Source organism: Vombatus ursinus, unplaced genomic scaffold, assembly GCF_900497805.2.
Source record: "Vombatus ursinus unplaced genomic scaffold, bare-nosed wombat genome assembly UNPS02014791.1, whole genome shotgun sequence".
Classification (NCBI taxonomy): domain Eukaryota; kingdom Metazoa; phylum Chordata; class Mammalia; order Diprotodontia; family Vombatidae; genus Vombatus; species Vombatus ursinus.
The window spans coordinates 63,846,916-63,866,951 of NW_020954569.1; the positions used below are offsets into that span (position 1 = coordinate 63,846,916).

Here is a 20,036-nt window from a genome sequence, read left to right on the forward strand (position 1 = left end):
CAGAATCAGCTCTGTCCCCTACAGATAAGTTTTTTTTTTTTTTAAAACACATTGTTTTTTCATCCTCAGAACTCACTTATGACAGGTTACCTCCCTCTGTCTACTCTCCATCTCCATATCTCATACTTGTTTTCTTTATCTGATTTGCTATCCAGTCCCCAGCATCTCTCTGCCTGAGATATCAGAAATGGGAAACCACACTGATCTACCCAAATGAGAACTTGCCTCCTCCCTGCAAAATTCCTGGTTTTTATCTGCCTGGACCAGATATCCTGGTATGGAGGCATATAGGAGACATAATGGAGAACTGCCAAGTTCAATGGCAGTCTCTCTGGTTGACCATCAGCAGGCCCTTTCCTCCTCCAGGCATAGCTCAAACACCATTCCACCCCAAGTTCTGATGACTTCCCTAGTTGTATCCCTGGTGTCCCTAAGCCTTAGTTCATCCCCTGAGTATGTCCAAGCACTTCATAATTAAGGTCTGTTGCTTTATACTGTATTAGCCTAACATTCTTTTGGGAAAACTTCCTTTGCATCCCAAAGCTGCTGGAATGAGCTAGAATATTTCCACCCATCCCCGCCCCCCCCATAGCAACCTCTTCTGTTCTCCTCATGGCCTCTCCACATCCATTATTTGTCCCATCCAAATCATTCTCATGCCACTCCCAGACTAATGTGACCTATACATAGATCTATTTGTTCAAAACCCTCTGATGGTTCGCAACAAACTTCAGATTCCTTACCTTACCATTCAAGGCTTTCTGTGATCTGATCCATCCTTCTTTTCCACCTTTATTTCATAGTACTCTCCTCCACATATTCTGTGCTCCAACCAAATTGGATCATTCATTATCTCCATGCATACCCGGAGTTTCCTACCTCAGTGTCTCTGTTCACATTATTACTTATTCCTGAAACCCCCTCCTTCCTGCCTCCACCTGCTGAATTCCTATTCAGTCACTGAAGCTCAATGCCAGTGCCACCTATTCCATGAAAACCTCCTCTCTTGACCACCTCCCATTGGCAATGACCTTTCACCCCAGACCTCACAGATCACTTTGTTCATACTTCTCTAATAAAAATTATCATCTAAGATTTGGTGTCATGAAAGGCAGCATAGAGAATAGAGGGCCATTCTCAGAACCAGGGAATCAAGTCTCAATCTAGTTATTTACATGTTGCTTCCCCCAGTAGACTTTGAACTCCTTTAAAGGAGGAGCTGTTTTTAACCTTTCTTGGTGTTCCCAGTATTTAATGCCATGCCTGGAATATGTTGTTGTTCAGTCATTTCAATTATGTTTGACTTTTGTGACTCCATTTGTTTTCTTGGCAGAGATACTAGAGTGGTTTGTCATTTCCTTCTCCAGCTTATTTTACAGATGAGGAAACTGAGGCAAACAGGATTAAGTGATTTGCCCAGAGTGACACAGGCAGTAATTGTCTGAGGCTGGATTTGAATTCAGGTCTTCCTGATTCCAAGCCCAGTACTCTAGCCACTGCTCCACCAAATATATTTAGCTGCCTGGAATGTAGTAAGCCCTTAACACATTTTTAAAAATTTGATTTGATTGATCTGACACACACTGGCAGTGTGACCCTGAGCAGTGCTCTAGGCAACTGTCTAAGACTATATGTTACAGAGAAAATGTCAGAGCCTGTATTGGGAGGGAGAGTTTCCTCACCAGAGAATTCCCTGGACCAGTGAAATCAGAGGTCCAATCTCAGCTGCTGTATGGTATCTTGTATGTATCATATCCTCCTATTAAACTCGAGTATCAGAAGGGCAGAACTGATGTGTCTTTCTCATTTATTTTTGTCTAACCCAACACCTAAATCAATGAGAGAGATGGTTATTAATAACCAATGATTTGGAGAGATTCAGATTTCCTCCTTTTCTCTCTCCTCATTTCAAGACCTCAGTGTCTGAAGGTTAAGCTAACCTATCTCTATCCGACCCCACCCAACCTAATAAAGAAATCTTTAGTCTAAGGTGAATTCTATTCACTCAAGCTTAGGTGGAGACAGACCCTTTGTCTAAATTGCCCAAGGCTGGGGGTGGTCTGGGTATAAAAATGGTCTCTTAATCCATGGGTGACATGATATCATCCTTAGCTTCTCATTGTAATGTTCATATTCTCATTAATTGTTAACCAATAAGAGTTGATTAAACACCCACTCTTTCAAGGGCATATAAAATGTAAGCCCACCACTATTAGGCATCTTTGGTGTGAGAGAGATGGCCAAATGACCACCCTTTTATTAACAAACATGCTGGCTTTGTTAATAAAATGATTAAATTACCAGAAATTATGTCTCTCAAATTTTTTTATATGCCACATTGCACTGATTTGCCTCCTCCTTCTCCATTGGGTCTCTGTTGTCCTGTCAAATACCCCTCCCTCTTTATATTTCATTTCTCTCTACCAAAGTGCTGAAGGGAGGAATATAGTGGGAAACACAGGTGATGTCAAAATAAAAGATAATAAAAAAATTTTAAGTTCCTACTAAGTTATAGGAATTCATATTTCATGCAGGACAATATCTCTTCCCTTGCCTTTTGTATGCTCAAGAGTCCAAAAGGAATAGGGCTACCATTTTTTAAAAACTGGGAAGTAAAGTCTGGCTTTTGTGCCCCAGGTTTCCTCCTTTTCCCACAGGGATGAAAATGAGCTGGTTCATGTATCCTGGAAAGGTGGGTAGCTTTGGCAGGTCATTTTGGGTGGCCAACATAGACAGTATATTCTTCTACTGCATTCTTTGCGATGTCACATTCAAGGCCATTAGATTTCTATCCAAAGCTTCCATTCATACCATTCATTGGAAATATATTTATGTAGCATAGTGTGACCAAGATCATGGGATTATTGATTTAAGGCTAGATGGGACCTTAGAAGTCACCCAGTCCAACTTGACTATTTTACTATGAGGAAAATGAAGTTCAGAGAGGTTAGCTGATTTGCCTAAAATCACACAAGTTATGAGGCTCAGCCAGGATTGGAACCCAGGACTTCTGACTCCAGCACCAGGGCTCTTTCTACTGCACCACAGTGATTCCCATAACAACGTGATTTCCTCCATGAAAGACATCTTTTACGGGCAGATACCTCATATCAATATCTTGGAATGGCTTTAATTTCCAAGGCAGTTTCTCAGCTGGCCACCTCTTCTTCCTGTCTTCAAATTGTGGATTGAATCACACAATTTGATCAGCCTAAAGAAGCAGATCAGGGAGTTCTCACATCGAGCTCCCAGTGGAGGTGGCACAAGATGATCTAGGATCTGTATTGACAGATGGCTCAGGGTATTAGCATTCCATATTGCTCTCCAAAGCATGTTGGCAGGCATGGGGTAATAGCTGGCATTCACGCAGCACTCTAAGGTTTAGATAGAAAGCCTTTTTACCTCCATTGTCTGATTTGAGGCTCCCAGAAATCCTGCGAGGGAGGTCAATCAAAGCTGACTCCTTTCATTTGACAGATGAAGAAACTGAGGCTCAAAAAGGTTAATATTTTTTTTTGATGAAGCGATTGGCGTTAAGTGACTTGCCCAGGGTCACACAGCTAGTGTCAAGTGTCTGGTCTGAGGTCAGTTTTGAACTCAGGTCTTCATGATTTCAGGACCAGTGCTCTATCTACTGCACCACCTAGCTGCCCCAAGGTTAATAGATTTGTTCTAGGTCACAAAGCTAGTAAATAGAAGACACAAGATTTGAACCCAAGAGCTTAGATTCCAAGTCTAGCATTCTTTCCACTATACCGTGATCACTCCTCAAGAATAAGCCCTGAGTAAAACACTTCAGGACTATAAATGTGGCAATGTGTTTGCAGATACCAACATAGGCTCATAAAAAAGTGCCCATGGGAGGTTTGTGATCTGTTCCCATTGTAGAAATAAAACCTCCAAAGTCATAAAGATAGCCGAGGTAACTTGCTGGTTACTTTGCTGTTATAACAACTCCATTGTTGATTCAGATGTTTCTTTCTGTAGACTCAATTCCGTTCAGTTCAATTCAACAAACATTTATAAAGCGCCTACTATGTGTAAGTTATTGAATCATAGCTCTAGAGCAAAAGTCCTTAACCTGGAAGTAATTTTTTAAGACTATATTTTGATAACCATTTAAACATAACGTTTTCTTTGTAATCCTACATATTTTATTTTGTGAATGTCATTTTGAAAAGGAGTCCCAAGTCTTAACCAGACTACCAAAGGAGTACAGGACACAGAAATACGTTAAGGGCACCTACTCTCTAGGTTGTCTAATCCAACCCCTCATTTTACAGATGAAGAAATGGAAGCCCAAAGAGGTGAAATGACTTGGCCAAAGTCACTCCAATGTTAAGTGGGAGAACCAGGATTTGGAGACAGGTTCTCTAACTTCCAAGTTCACTGCTTTTTCCATTGCCTCTGTGCTTGATGTTAGAGACCACCCCTTCCTCAAGAGATAAGTGGTCAGTGACTTCAAAGCAATCTGGCCAAGCAAGCCTCCCACACCATAAGGTGAATCAGAGGCAAGTATGGAATAGTTGTGTTCTTGGTAATGTCTTGGCAAAAGTTCAGCTATCAATAACTGCTTAAACATTCCAAGGAGTCACTCACTGTCTGCTGGTCAGGTTTCCCCAGTACTCAAAAAGCTTTCCCTTATCTCTTACCCCATCCCATTTGTCTCCCCACTTTCACTATTAAAACTCTAGTCTACTCAACTATTTCCCATCTCTCTCATTGTTCTTACTTCCAAACTTCCTGAAAAAGTTGTCTGTATCTGATGAACATCCTTTCCCAAGAAGTAATAGGGTGCCTTAAGAAAAGCCACATTTTGCAGAAGGGGAGCAAGGTACAACTTTCCAAATGCCTAGGCAGTGGATGCAAGTCCTTTCTTTGCTCTTACGGTCAGGGTTACATGGAGTGCAAGGACCTTAAAGATAGCAGGGCAGGCCCACATCAGCAGTGGCAGTGACATGGAAACCTAAGAACACTGCACCAGAAGTCCCAATCTTTTTTTTTTTGCCTCTTTTTTTCATGTGAATACCTGATGCACTGAAACCAGGGAGGGCTTTCCAAAGATTTTCCATATGTTTATGCTCTCTTGATATCACAATTAGGATATCATCTAAATATGGTACCATCTCTGGAATCCAAGAAAGTAGAATCTATTGGAAAATGACAAGAACAAACAGAAATTCCAAAAGGAAGATGCTGAACAAAGAATGACACCTTGATAAGGACAGATTGATTGTTTAGAAATAAACAACAGCATCATCCATGATCATTCATCGATCATTTTTGGACAAGGTCAAGTTTTGCAAAGGCCTTTCTTCCGTTAGCCAAAAGAGCATATAACTGATTGGCTTTAGGCCCTGGATTATGCTTCTTTTTATTTCCAGGGAACTTGAAATGTATATGTATATGAAATGACTCATAGGCTTCCATTCTAGCATAGTTGATGCAGCCCACTGAATACACGTAACTAGTTGTTGAAGAATATCTTGCTAATTAGATACTCACAATTTTCTTCATTTTTTTCCCCTCAGCACAGAAAATACATTTTTTTTTCTCTTAAATGGATTGGCATGATGACAAAATCCAGATGCAAGGACTCTGGCTCCCCCTTGCAAGCCCCCAAAAAATGTGCTGAAAAACCATTTAGTCAGGCTGTTGGAACGCTACAATGCCTAAAGTACTAATTCCTAGATTTATACACTAGCTCATTCACTAGAGGCTTCTGTGCCCCTCCTTAGCAAGGATAAGTAGAAGCTGCTCCCGGGACGAGGCGTATGGAACATTTCACGGCACAGATTATGGTAGCATTAACTGGGCAATCATTGTGATCTTGAAGCATGCTCAGTGGATTACACAGCTTGACATGAGACAATATTGCAGGGGAAAAGATACCACAGAAGCTATCTTTACTAATTATCATTATACTGCAACTGGGGGACTACTTTCATTTTATAGGCTTCTGTAAATATGATTGCAAATACTGCAGTATTCTGAGATATATTTCTATTGATTCTGAAAGAGGATACAAATACTAAAGAAATAAGAAAAATCACCTGATGCAAGGGATGTGAACTACTACACCAATCCCTGGGCTTCATTCTAAGGAAAAGTATACTTTCCCAACTGGGTTCTATGCCCTACATCAGTGGTGTCAAGTTCAAATAGAAAAGGGGGGGGCACTATCTATACATAAAGATCTCTGTGGTCTGCCTATTGACTTAGTTTTAAAATGTAATATTATCTATATTTTATTATAGTTTTATTCACTTTGTTAAAGATTTCCCAATTACACTTCATCAATACCATATGATTGGAGGGGGAAACTATGGACTCCAGGACCTCCATTTAAGGTGAGGTCCCAGGACAGCTATCTCCTCATTTCCCACCTGACTACACACTTTTGGACATTTTTTGACTTCTTGACCATTCCCCTTCAAAAGCTCATACCTGATTTTTAAGTTTTCTTTTGTGCTTTGTCTTCCCCTATCAGACTGTAAACTCCTTGAGGGCAGGGAATGTATTTCTTTTTTTGTATTTTTATCCCTAGAGCTTACTTAGCATAGTGCCTGATGCATAGTAGGTGCTTAATAAATATTTATTCCCAAAGAGATCATAAAAATGGGAAAAGGACCCACATGTGGGTCACAAATATTTATAGCAGCTCTTTTTGTGGTGGCAAAGAATTGGAAATTGAGGGGATGCCTATCAATTGGGGAATGGCTGAACAAGATGTGGTATATAAATGTAATGGAATACTAATGTACTATAAGAAATGATGAATAGGCTGACTTCAGAAAAACCTGCAAAGAATTGTATGGTCTGATGCTGAGTGAAGTGAGCAGAACTAGGAGAACTTTGTATACAGTAACAGCCACTTTGTGTGATAACTAACATTGATAGACTTAGCCCTTCTCAGCAATGCAAGGATCTAAGACCTCTCCAAAGGTATCATGATGAAAAATGCTATCTACATCCAAAGAAAGAAATGTGGAGTTTGAATGAAGATCAAAGCATACTATTTGCTCTTTTTTTCTTCTGTTTTGTTTTGTTTCTTCTTTCTTATGGTTCCTCCTATTGGTTCTAATTCTTCTTTACAACATGACTAAAGTGAAAATATGTTTAATAGGAATGTATATGTAGAGCCTATATCAGATTAGACACCATCTTGGGGAGGGAAGGGGAGAAAATTTAAAACTCAAAAGCTTATGGAAGTGATTGTTGAAAACTAAAAATAAATTAATTTTAAAAAATAAATGTTTATTGGCTGACACATGATCTTCATTAGATAACATGATCAAAAAATGTACTCCCAAGGTGATCAGTCTTCTCCACACTTAGGCTGGTCCTTGGAGCATAGACATATAGTCTGTTTCCTGTACTCTGACTGGTCAAGAGAGACCGGGGTTTGTACTTCACTAAAATAGCCTTCAAGAAACCAGAATCATCTCCAAGCCACAATGAAGGATCAAAGTAACCTTTATTATAAAATGTCAAATTTGGTTTAGTCAAGAGTCTCTATTGGAAGACTTCCACATGAACTCTACATACAAGATGAGGCTACAATTACATCATACCCCCCAAAATTGCACTATTGAGACAAATACTGTAGTTTTACAATAAAAGCATCCATGCCTCTTCTAATCTGTTAATTCCATGTATAAAGTCTTTGTACATGACTGATAGTGCTGATAAAAAGTATGGTTTTAATAATTCCCCAAATTCATTGAATGTCAACCTAGGTTGAAGCAAGGACAGTGAAGGATTTTTCTTAACATATTCTGGATTTTCGAAAATTTTTTAACCTTATTTTGACATCTGTTTGGATCCCAAGACTATGAGGAGTACAACATGCTTATGCTAAAGATTTTCTTTTGTTTCAAGATTGAAAAATACTGTCCCTATGTGAGAATCCCTGGAATTGGGCTAACTGATATCGAAACTTCCAAACATCCCAAGGCAGTTTCTGTGTAGGATAGGATTTGCTCAGATCATGGTGTGAAAGCTATATACAAATACTTGCCACAATACATAAGAGTGGAGTTATACTGTCTATTAACAATCCCATGTGGACATTTATACTGTTAATATTAAAAGTCATGAAATCAGAAGGATTTCACCCAACACAAATTCATAGCACAATTTCATATGTTCCTTCATTGCTATTTGACAATCCTTCTGCTCTTCATCTCATCCTCCACAGCTACTGTTACAAACATTTTCTTCTTTCCTCAAGCCCCAAATGGAATCCAAACCCCACACTTGCTGCAGAGGACAATGTCCTGTTTCTCAGTTGAGAAGACTGAGGCACATCTTCACTTTTCTTCATTTGTTCCACAAAACTTCTCAGCATAATTTATTCTACGCTATGTACTCTGGTCACAGAAAAAGAGGTATTTCTACCCTCTATGATGACTAATTCTTTACCCAGTACCTTTGATCCCAGTTCCTTCCACCACCTCTAGTGCCTTGTTTCAGCAATCATTCCCTCTCTCATACATCTTTAAGCCCATCTTCTTCACCATTTCTTCCTGCCTGGCAAATCCTAAAGACCACTCCAATCCTAAAAAATTCTTCCCTTGTCTCTTCTACTCTATCCAGTGACTGTCCCATCTGTCTTCTCCCCTTCCAAGGTGAAGTCTCCTAACTGCTCAGCTCCTTCTCATCTGTATCATCATTTTCACTTCCAAACTTCTTGAAAAAATGTGTCTATACCTGATGCTTCCACATCCTTACCACTCAGTCTCTCCTCAACCCAGAATCATAGAATTTCAAAGTTGGAAGGGACCTCAAAGACTAATTAGATCAGCTCAATTCTGAGCAGGAATCCCCTCCAATGATCCCCCCAAAGTGGTCATCCACTCTTCACTTGAAGACTTCCAGTGAGAGGAACCTACTATTCCCTTGAATAGCTCTAATTGTTAGGAACTTCTCATCAAGCCTAAATCTATCTCTTTGTTCTGCCTTCTACCCCATTTGCTCCTACTTCTGCCTTCTGGAGCCAAGCAAAACAAGTTTACTCCCTACTCTTCGTGAACATCCTCCAGATACTTGAAGAGAGTTATGAAGTCCTCCTTCTCTGAGTTTCTTTTCTTTAGGATACACCCCTTTCAGTCAGGCTTCCAGCCCAGTTACTGGTGAAACTGGTTTCTCAAAGATCACTAGTGACTCTTTATCACCAAATTCAATGGCTTTTTTCCCCCATTCTCCTCTTTCTTCATCTGCAGCATTTTATAATGTTAAATACCTGCTCCTTCTGGATAGCCTCTCTCACCTTGGCTTCAAAGACACTACTATGTTCTGACTCTCTTCCCACTCCTTTAAATAGCTAAGGACAATAACTCTGTCTTCCAGGAAGAGAGAGTGAGGCTGATGATTTTGTGCAACTCTGCCTCATTTAAATCCAATTCATGTACAAATCAAGACATCACCTGGTGATGTCATTAGTCCTCCTTGAAAATGAAGGACAAGACAACAACTACAATAATGGTAACAATAATAAAAGCTAGCATTTATGTGGTGCTTTAAGGTTTATAAAGCACTTTACAAATATCTCATTTTAATCCCTTTCTCTGTCTCTTTACCTACCTTCTCATTCTCCTCATAATCCCTTAAGGTGATTTTCCTCCAGGATTTTGTCCCTTGGCCCTCACCTCTTTATTCTCTACAACCTATCTCTTGTCAATTTTGTCCATCCCCTTGGCTCCAACCATCACCTCCATAGCTGCCTCCCAAATTTTGATATCTAACCCTGCTATTTCTGCTGGGCCCAAGTCCCATACCTACAACTACCTAAAAGACATCTAAATATTCCACTGGCACCTCAAACTCACCATGTGCAAAACTGAGTTTATTATCTTTCACCCAAGCCTAATCCTTCTTTTTACTTTACTATTTCTGCCAGTGGCATTATAATTACCCCATTCTCAGAATATTAGTGTTGTCTTTTATTCTTTCTCCCTCAACTCTCAAATACATTTACCAAGTCCTATTAATTCAGTCTTCACAATATATCTCACATCTGTTCTCTCCTTTCCATTCCCCTTGCTACCACCCTACTATGCTATCTTATTAGCACTTGCCCAACTTTTACTGCAGCCTTCTGATAGGTTTTCCCAATTCAACTCTCTTTCTTCTCAAACCTATACTTCACACTACTCCTAGACTAATTTTCCTTGTTTATTGATCTAGTTATATCACAGTCCTGCTCAAAATCTTAGTAACTACATAGTACTTATCATATGAATTTAAAATTTCTTTGCCAGGGATTTAAAACTCTCCATAAAGGTGTAAGCCCAGTACTCACCTTTCTAGTTTTGCCCCTTATTACTTCATGTTCTACGTGCCAATCAAAGTGAATGACTATCCATCTTATAAATATAATCTGTACTTTCCCACCTCTTTGCCTTTGCTTATGCTATTCCCCGTTTTTGTATTGCTTTCCTTTCCCCTTCTTCCTCTTCTGAATTCCTACTCATCTTTAAAGGCTAACTCAAGTGCTGCCTCCTCCATGAAACCTTTCCTGGTCCTCTCCACTCAGCAATGACTCCCCCCACCCATGACTTTGCATCTTTCTAATGTACTTATGATGCATTATTTATATTATAGTTATCTATATATCTACCATGCCCTTCTTCTAGACTGTAAGCTCCATGAGTGTAAAAGTGATGTCTTACCTAGCCTTTGTAAAACCCCCAATGTCTAAAACAGTGCTTACAATGCTAGGCACTTAAGTGTCTGCTGAATTTAATGGAGATAATACCATCCTTGTTTCCAGAATGAGTACTGGTTCAGGTATCGATAACAACCAACAAATAATTCTTCCATGTGACTTTAGTTTCTACTAAAATCAGGTAGACTTGTAGCATATAAGTTATGGAAATTCAAAAGGTCCAGAACACTAAGGAATTCAAAAGGAATACCATCACTTATACCAGACCATAGCATTCCTTTGTATACCGACAGAACAGAGGATGCTGCAAGGTGAGGCCTACAATGAATGGCATAACTAAAAGAGATTGTCTTGAGTTCAGTTGACCCCAAAATCACAGAGTACACTGTCTCTCCAATTACTAGAACCTAAGGATGGGCAGAACACCTAGACTATGGGTACCCCCTCTTTGATCCTCAGGGAAGGAAAGGAAATTGATAACTTTGCTGGGGAGGTGGTACTAGTGTTCTAATTAGGAGACTAAGAGGTCAAGTGAGGCTTTCTCTTGATGAAATAAAAATAGAAAAGGTAAAGCCTGGCAGTTAGTGTTTTTCAACGTCCAGACACTGCTCGAGGAGAAAGACAAGGAGTTGGACTGAGCAGGCTGCAAGCCAAATTCGCAGAATGCAAAGCCTGCAATGCAATTTAATCGAATTGCTTTCCTTAAGGGAATATATGTTTTGATTGGCAGGGGAAAGGTGATTTTGGAATTGTGAGAAGTAGGGCAGTTCTGAGGGGAACGTTGCAGCATGGAGTTTGGGATAAGCAGAGGACAGGCATGAGGACAGTGAGATTTGGAGAAGTCAGGGAGAGATTGAACTAGGAGATAGGAGAGAGAGACAGAAAGCAAAGAGGCCAAACCTAAACTCTTCTTAATAAACTTTGCCTCATGCCTCTCCTCCTAGAAACCAAAGCATCCTTCATTTTAGAAAGCAGGAAACTATGTCTTAATTACCTTCATATCTTCCCCAAATACTAGCAAGGTTTTTACACATACCAGGCAGCTGATAAATGTTTGTTAAATGAATGAATTAACCAGCATTGGATATTGTAAAAGGAGCTGGATTCAAGTTCTAGCTGTTACCTATACTATCTTAGACAATTTGCTTCATGTAGGACTCAGTTTTGTTATTTGTTAAATGGGATGGAGGGGGTTGATTTGATGGTGTTTAGCATGTCTTCAAGCTCTAGAATCCTATGAGTCTTTTCACATGTTTTCTCCTACTCTACCCTACCCTTTTTGGGAGAACTGAGGTGATATCAGGGGCAGGGCAGTCAGGATGAGCAAGGTGATGAGAAGGCAAGGGTAGACAAGGGTCATGTCTGTGCTACAAACAGAAAGGAAAGGGCAGGGCACCTAATAAGAGTGCCTATATCTTGTTACAGCTGTAGTGATTGTCATTCAATCAATCAATATTTGTTAAGTACCTACTATGTGCCAGATACGATGCTAAGTTGGGAATACAAAAAGAGGCCAAAAATAGCCCCTCCCCACAAGAAGCTCACAAGGAGCAACAACAAATAAACAAACCTAAACTATAGACAGGATAGATAGGAAATAATTAACAGAGGAGAGGCACTAAAATTAAGAGGGGTTGGGAAAGTTTCCTGTAGAAGACAGAATTTTAGGTGAGACTTAAAGGAAGCATACTCAGTAGGTAGAGTAAAGGAAGGTGAAAACTCCTTCACCTCTTCCTTTTCTTCTTCAATCTTTCTCCTTCCTTCTCTTCACAATTTGATTCCATCCTACCTATCTGGACTTACTACACATTAATCCCTACCACCTCATCCCACCCCACTTCAATCCAGCCACATTGGCCTCCTTGCTGTTCCTCACACCTGACACTCCATCTCACATCTTTGTGCCTTTGTCCTCCATTCCTAGATGTCATTGCTCCCTCACATCCTCCACTATGACTCTCTCTCATTCTCCTCCTTCCCCTAACATCAAACCAGGAGCGCTGAAACCAAACAAGTTTTCAAAGGAACTCCTAGAGCTAGGAGTGGCCCCAGGCCTACATTGACCAGGCTGAGCCATAATGGAGGGGGTGGCCACCCATAGACAGCGCTGAATTAAGCTGAATCTACCTCAAGAACCCACTAAAATAAGTTAAATGGTCAATCCTCCAGCTCCATCTCAGCTGGGGAAAGAATAACATGACCTCTTCACATTCTGCACTATCCTTAACTATTCAAATTGTATATATTTACTTCACATTGTATAATGGAAAGAATGGTGAATTGGAACTCAAAACACCCAAGTTCAAGCCTTGACTCTGCCATTGATCACTTGTAGGACCTTGGGCAAGTCATGTCATCTATCTGGTCTCAGTTTCCTTATTTGTAAATTGAAGAGGTTGGACTAGATGACTTTCAGGTCCCTTCCAGCTCTAAATCTTTCATTCTAATATCCCTGGGAGATGGGTAGACCAGGGATTGACATCCTCTTTTTACAGATGAAAAAGGAAGGCAAAGCACCTTGTCCAAGGTCGCATACCAAGTAAGTTATAAAGCCAGGACTAGAATCCAGGTCTCTGGACTTATAGCCCAGGGTCCATTCCCCTACACTTTACTCCTGACTACTTGCTGGGGAAAGTAACAATATAAATAGGCAGTAAGATGGGAAAGAATGTTGGTGTCATAAATGATACATCTTTGATTAATTAAATAATAAGGAAGTTTGGACTGTTTGGGGCTCTTCCCCAGTCTTTGAATGACTTCTTACAGTCATGGTGCCATTACCAGAGATGGAGACCTGGGCTGACAAGATCATCAAGCTGATCCTGTAGAGCTATCCTCTTAGGTCTATTTGACACATGCTTCACATGTAATGAAAGGATCACGCTATTCAAATACTTTGTGCAGTCTGTTAAATGTTTCGTCTTTGAGCAAGCTCTCATACACAAGCATTTCACCTGTTTTTTGATTATCATGAGATAGTGCCCATGGAGTGGGGATTCTGTTCTACCCTAAATGTGATCCTCTTTCCACAATCTTTTTTTTTTTTTGGCTAGGCAATGGGTTTAAGTGACCTGCCCAGGGTTGCACAGCTAGTAAGTGTTATGTGTCTGAGGCCAGATTTGAACTCAGGTCCTTCTGAATCCAGGGCCAGTGCTCTATCCACCACTCCACCTAGCTGCCCTATCTTTCCCCAATCTTTACCTGTGGTTATAGCACCTCCCACCAGAATATCCCGTTGGATTTTGCCATCATCCTCATCTAGGGCCAGCCATCGATCAAGTGGGAAATCATATTTTCTTTTGTTCCCAATGTCTTCAATGATAACCTGGAAGATGGAGGAGAATGGAAGGAAGAAGAGAATATAGTCAATTCTCAATTATCCACCTTTCAAGTGACTGCAATTTTGGATCATCTGTGCTCAATGTTTAAGACTTCCAGTCAGGTTTCCCCCATCAAGCATCTGATCTGCCTCTTTCTGCTCTGTGCTCTAGAAATCCAAACTCATTTTATTGTTAACCTAAGCAAAGCATAATTATAAGGGTAACTCTAGTACTAAAAAATATATCTCCTGCTATGCATTACAAAGCCAAATGTGAATGATTTTTAATCATCTGTTGTTTCTATTATCTAAACCATTGCTCCACTCCATAATCAAGAATTTAATGTGTGAGGAATTTGGTTTGACATTTTCCTTGAAACTTAAGTTTGAGAAATGGAAATTGAGATTTTAAAATTCTTATTCTTTAACTCACTTTCTACTTAATTATTTAGCCAGTCAATAACATTTAATACCTCTGGTATGCAGTACACTGCTATTATGTGCTAAGAAAAATAAAAAAAAATTAGGTAAGACAAAGTCCTTATCCTTCTGAAGTTTGCAGCCTAATGGAAGGATAAGAAGATATCTACAAAGATAACTATAATATGAAATATTTACACATTAAGCACATTCAAGAACTACAAAATAAAGCACTATATGTGATGGAGGGAAAGGCATCATCTTAGGGAATCACAGATTTAGAGCTGGAAGAGACCTTCAAGGTCAACTAGTCCAATGTCCCATTTTACACTAAGTAAACTGAGGCTAAGAGTGGTTAAGTGACTTGCCCAAGGTCTCACAGGTAGTAAGTAGGAGAGCCAAGATTTGAACCCAGGTCTCTGACTTCAAATCTAGTATTCGTTTCTACTATGCCATGTTTCCTAAAGGAGATGACATTTGCATTGACTTATAAAGGAGGGCTAGGAATTCAATAGGAAATGAGGGGGTGGGATGACATAGCAGGCACAGGTAGTCCCATCAATTGATTGGAGCTAGCACAGCTCAGGGGTCTTTAGGATGGAGGGAGAAATGGAGGGAGGGGAGAGAATAGTCCAGTTCAGCTGGAGACTAGAATGGGTAGAGGGGAATAATTTGGGCAAAACATAGGTAGCTGCAGACCAAAGTAGACTGGACCCCTAGAATTCAGTGACAAGATCAAAACATAGCGCCTTCCGAAATTAAAGATGACAAGGGTTCACCTAAATAGATGAGATTTGGCCAGCTGTGGAAATCTTCCCAGAAATACTCTATACTGAGAAATGGTCTGTGAAGGTACTAAAGGCAAGGTTCAAATCTTGGCTCTCCTACTTACTACCTGTGAGACCTTGGGCAAGTTACTTAACCACTCTTAGCCTCAGTTTACTTAAGTGTAAAATGGGACATTGGACTAGTTGACCTTGAAGGTCTCTTCCAGCTCTAAATCTGTGATTCCCTAAGATGATGCCTTTCCCTCCATCACATATAGTGCTTTATTTTGTAGTTCTTGAATGTGCTTAATGTGTAAATATTTCATATTATAGTTATCTTTGTAGATATCTTCTTGCCTTTCCTTGTGAGGAAGACATTAACTCTGAGATATAATTGACGTAAGATAAGACATAATAGATTTATTGAAACACATCCTTTCTCAGGTTATGTGGCAATGACTGAAGCATTTGATAACAGAAAAGGAGCACTGAAAAAAAATGAGTTATATGGTAGCATTCGTGAATGCGTCTCCGGCAGTGCCCAGGGAAGAGGCTGCTCTGTTTCTAGATCAGTCCCACTTCATTAGACAGAAATATCCCTGGAGTGGAGAAGGGCAATTCATCAAGCTGTATAAATATCTATCACCGAGTCATGGAAACTCAGAGTGGGAAGGGAGCTCAGAGTCCAATCCACTCCTGGACAAGAATCCCCTCTTCTGACACCCGATGAGTGGTCATCCAGTCATTGCTCAAAGATCTCCAGGAAGGGGGACTCATTACTTCCTGAGGCAGCCCATTCTATCTGGGGAGAGATTTGTTAGGAAATTGTTTGTTTGTTTTTCTGACATCAAGGCTAATTTTTCCACCTTCCAACTTCTATCTGTTACTCCTCCTTTTGCCCTCTGTGCTGAAGCAGAATAAGTTATTGAGACATAGAGTCATAAATTTAGAACTGAAAAGGAACTAGAAAGTCATTGAATCCACCCACTTTCCACTTTACAGATGAAGGAATTGAAACACAGAGAGGTTACGTCACCTGCACAGGGTCACACAGCTAGTAAATGTCAGAGGCAGGATTGGAACACAAGTTTTACTCACTCTCGGTCCAGTGCCCTATCTACTGCACTATATTACCTCAAGTCCAAATCCCCTCCCACTTGATGACCTTTCAAAAACTTGAAGACAGAGTTCCCATTCTCCTCCCCCACCTCTCCCACCCCCCAAGCTTTCTTTTTTCTCTCTTCAGGCTGGATATCTCCATTTCAGAGGTTCATAGATTTAAAGCTGGAAGGAACCGACCTTGAAGGTCATTTCATTCAAATCTCTTATTTTATAGATGAGGAAACTGAGGCTCATAAAGATGAAATTACCTGTCTGAGCTCATCGGGTAGCATGCAGCAAAGTCAGGATTTGAACCTATGTCCTTCAATCAGTGTTCATATGACAGAATCCTGAGATTCATTATCATCCTTGTTGCCTTCCTCTGGATACTCTCTCACTTGTTAGTATCCTTTCTAAAATGTAGTACCTCAAACTGGACACAATCCTCCAGAGGTGGTTTGACCAGGCAGAGTACAATAGCACTATTGCCTACCTAACCTCTGTTATTGTTGATTAAAGACTATATTAATGCGTCTGGCTACCAGCTCATATTATTGTTATATTGAATTCCCCAAATCCTCAGGCTTTTTCCAGCCAAACCAATATCCACCCACACCTCTGCCATCTTTGTACATGTGAAATTGATTTTTGCTTAAAAGGAATATCCCCTGAAATATTCATCTCCCTTTGCTCTAATTCTGGAGTCACCAAACAACTTTCTGATCTATAATTTAATCCTCTGAGTGGATCTGCCCACCAGGATGACCCTGTCCAGATAAAGAATTCGTAAGGCAGATATATCTGCAGTGGCAGGTTATTCTCTGTGAGTTTGGTCAGCGAATCAGTCCTCTGGAGCCTGCTTGCCACCAGTGAAATGATAAAATTAAGTTTTTTAATTCACAAAGCTACTGGCCACAGCCCAGATCCACAATAGCTCCTGCCAACATCAGACACCCTGTGAAATGAGGCCGAGCCTGAGACAGGTGGCCTCTCTCTTCCCATCTGAGCTCCAACAAGGAGGAGCTACTTTTTATTTGCCCCAAGTTAGAGATCTGCAGTGGGGAAGAGAGTGGGGGATGGCAATAAATGATGTCACTGAACAGAGTGGACAATTAGACTTTCTTGTGTTCCCTTCAAAATGCCAATTCTGGCCAACAGAGTTAGGGGTGGGACTTGGGGAAGCAACTGGCATAAATATCTATCAGATAAGGTTTTGAAGTCCAACCATGGTTTGGGATCTACAGACTGGGGAATCGATGCTAAAATATACTCAAATGCAAGATGGTACATGGTGGAAGAGCTAAAATGTAGGACCTTAAATTGGATAGAATCCTCCATAGGTGGTTTGGCCAGGCAGGGTACAATAGCACTATTGCCTTCCTAGTCCTGAACACTATGTCTCTATTATTGCAGATTAAAGACTATATTGATGTTTTTGTCCACCAGCTCATACTATTGCCTTAAGTCATCTGGGTTCAGGATCTGGGTTCAAGTCTTTCTGTAAAAACTATGTGCCCTTGTAGATTTGATCAGAGTCCAGGAAAAGCCCAGAAAATGGACTCCTTCCAGATAGTAGATCAGGAGTTGTAGCTGTACAAGCCAGCAAGCAGAATGTGAGATGCAGGAGAGTAGAAGCAAAGAATCCAACATTAGTCATTCAACACCATGAATGGAGGAGCTGAAAGAGAATGTCACCAAATAAGTCAGAATGCTAATATGCCCTAGTGGCATTAACAGAACCTTGCTGAAGTCTCTCCTCAAAGAAATTGTTATTCATGGTTAGATGCTATCCAGGACAAGGCAGAAGGGAACCAACTACCTTGGTCTTGAGAAGATTCAGTCAGTTTGAAGGACCAAGTGGTGACAAGATGTTGTTATTGTTATTCAGTTGTTTCAGTCATGTCTGACTTTTTAGGACCCCATGTGGGATTTTCTTGCCAAAGATGCTAGAGTGGTCTACCATTGTCTTCTCCGGCACATTTTACAGATGAGGAACTGAGGTAAACAGGGTTAAGTGACTTGCCCAGGGTCACACAACTAATAAGTGTCCGAGGCCTTTGAACTTAGGGAGATGAATTTTCCTGATTCCAGGCCCAGCACTCTAAACACTGCACTTCCTAGATGCCCCAAATGGTGATGTACCCAAATGTAAACAACCAAGGAGATGAGAGAGCACAGATGAGGGCCAGATGTTCTATATGACATATAATGTTAATACCTAATGGGGATGAGGTAGAGTTGCGGACTGAGAAGAGAAAAATTCTATTCTAGTCCGATACTGACCTCCACACCTATCCTGACTTTGTGGCCTCTTCACTCAAGGTCAGATTCACGCCATTAGAAAAGGTCAAGGCTGGAAAGAGAGACATGATGGACTCTACTTAGCCACCTAATTCTTCCCCCCCTCCACCTCTCCCCCCAGTGAGCCCAGGGTCTTGGTTTATCAAATTTATTTCTGGTTTCTCAGTGCTCCCACCTTCATTCTTTAGCCTGCCCCAGTTTTACCCATAGGAGAAGAGGTTTACCTATAAGAGAAAGAGCTTCCTTGTGTTCCCTTACCTTGCTCCATGGAAACCACACAGAATCCTTCTTTACCCAGCAATACTGCTCCTAAGTCTATACTCTAAAGTAATGAAAAAAAAGGAAAAAGACCCATATGTACAAAAATATTTATAGCAGCTCTTTTGTGGTGGCAAAGAACTGAATAATGAGGAGTTCAATTGGGGGAATGGCTGCATAAGTAAGGGTAAACGAATATGATGGAAAATTATTGTGCTATAAGAAAGGAAGAAGAGGGTGGTTTCAGAAACACTTGGGAAGATTTATATGAACTGATACAAAATAAAATAAGTAGAATCAGGAGAACTACTTATATAATAACAGTAATGTCATAAAGATAACCAACTTTGAAAGACTCAGTATCACTGATCGACAGAATGACCAACCACAATTCCAAAGGACTCATGATAAAGCATGATATCCACCTCCAGATAGAGAGCAATGGACTCAGAATGCATATTGAAGCAAATTTTTTTTCTTTCTTTTCTTTTTTTTAGACATGGCTAATGAGGAAATCTGTTTTGCATGACCACACATACTTGTAATATGTTTTGTTTTCCTTGCTTTCTCAGTGGGAGAGAGGGAAGAATTGGGATCCAAAAATAAAATTGAATTTAAAAAATTTAAATTAAAAAAATTTAAGAATCCTTCTTTAGAGTTTGACTGCTAAGCACGAAAGGGATATATTCAGGGAGATAAACAAATAAAGAGAAAATACATAATTTTGTAGTAGATTTATTAATTAATTCTTGTGGCACTTCTAGGAATTGGAATGATTCCCAGTTCATTGGCAGGCAGAGAAAACAGACAAACCCTAAGGCCAATGAAGGCTTAACACCTGTCCTTAGACCAGCTGCATACTGTTCTCCTCCCCTCCCTAAGATAATGGATTACTAGAATCCAGCTTCATCATTAGAGATATGTTTCATAACAGGTCAACATTTAACCTTTCATAATTTTGCTGATGCCTAACCCCAGATTTTACCAAGTCATTCCCTTGTTCAAAATTCTTCAGCAGCTCCTCATCATTTATGGAATAAAATATAAATTCCTTACCCTGGCATTCAGGGCCCACCACAATCTGGGTCCAATCTACTTTTCTATAATTATTTCATGCTACTCTTCTTCGCATCTTTTGTGTTCCAGTCACACTGTTCCCAATCTCATTCCTTTATCTTCTTCCTCCATGTATTCTCCCTAT

At 40.2% G+C, this 20,036-nt stretch overlaps 1 protein-coding gene across 2 annotated transcripts in view; it reads right to left on the reverse strand.

The window, feature by feature from the left end:
- The window catches only part of LOXHD1 (lipoxygenase homology domains 1), a 272,249-nt gene that overhangs the window by 168,552 nt on the left and 83,661 nt on the right, over positions 1 to 20,036 (reverse strand). For both annotated transcript variants that reach the window (XM_027869011.1, XM_027869010.1), the window contains exon 7: positions 13,871 to 13,994. In XM_027869011.1, coding sequence (XP_027724812.1) covers positions 13,871 to 13,994 — 124 coding nt within the window. The remainder of the gene's footprint in view (positions 1 to 13,870; positions 13,995 to 20,036) is intronic.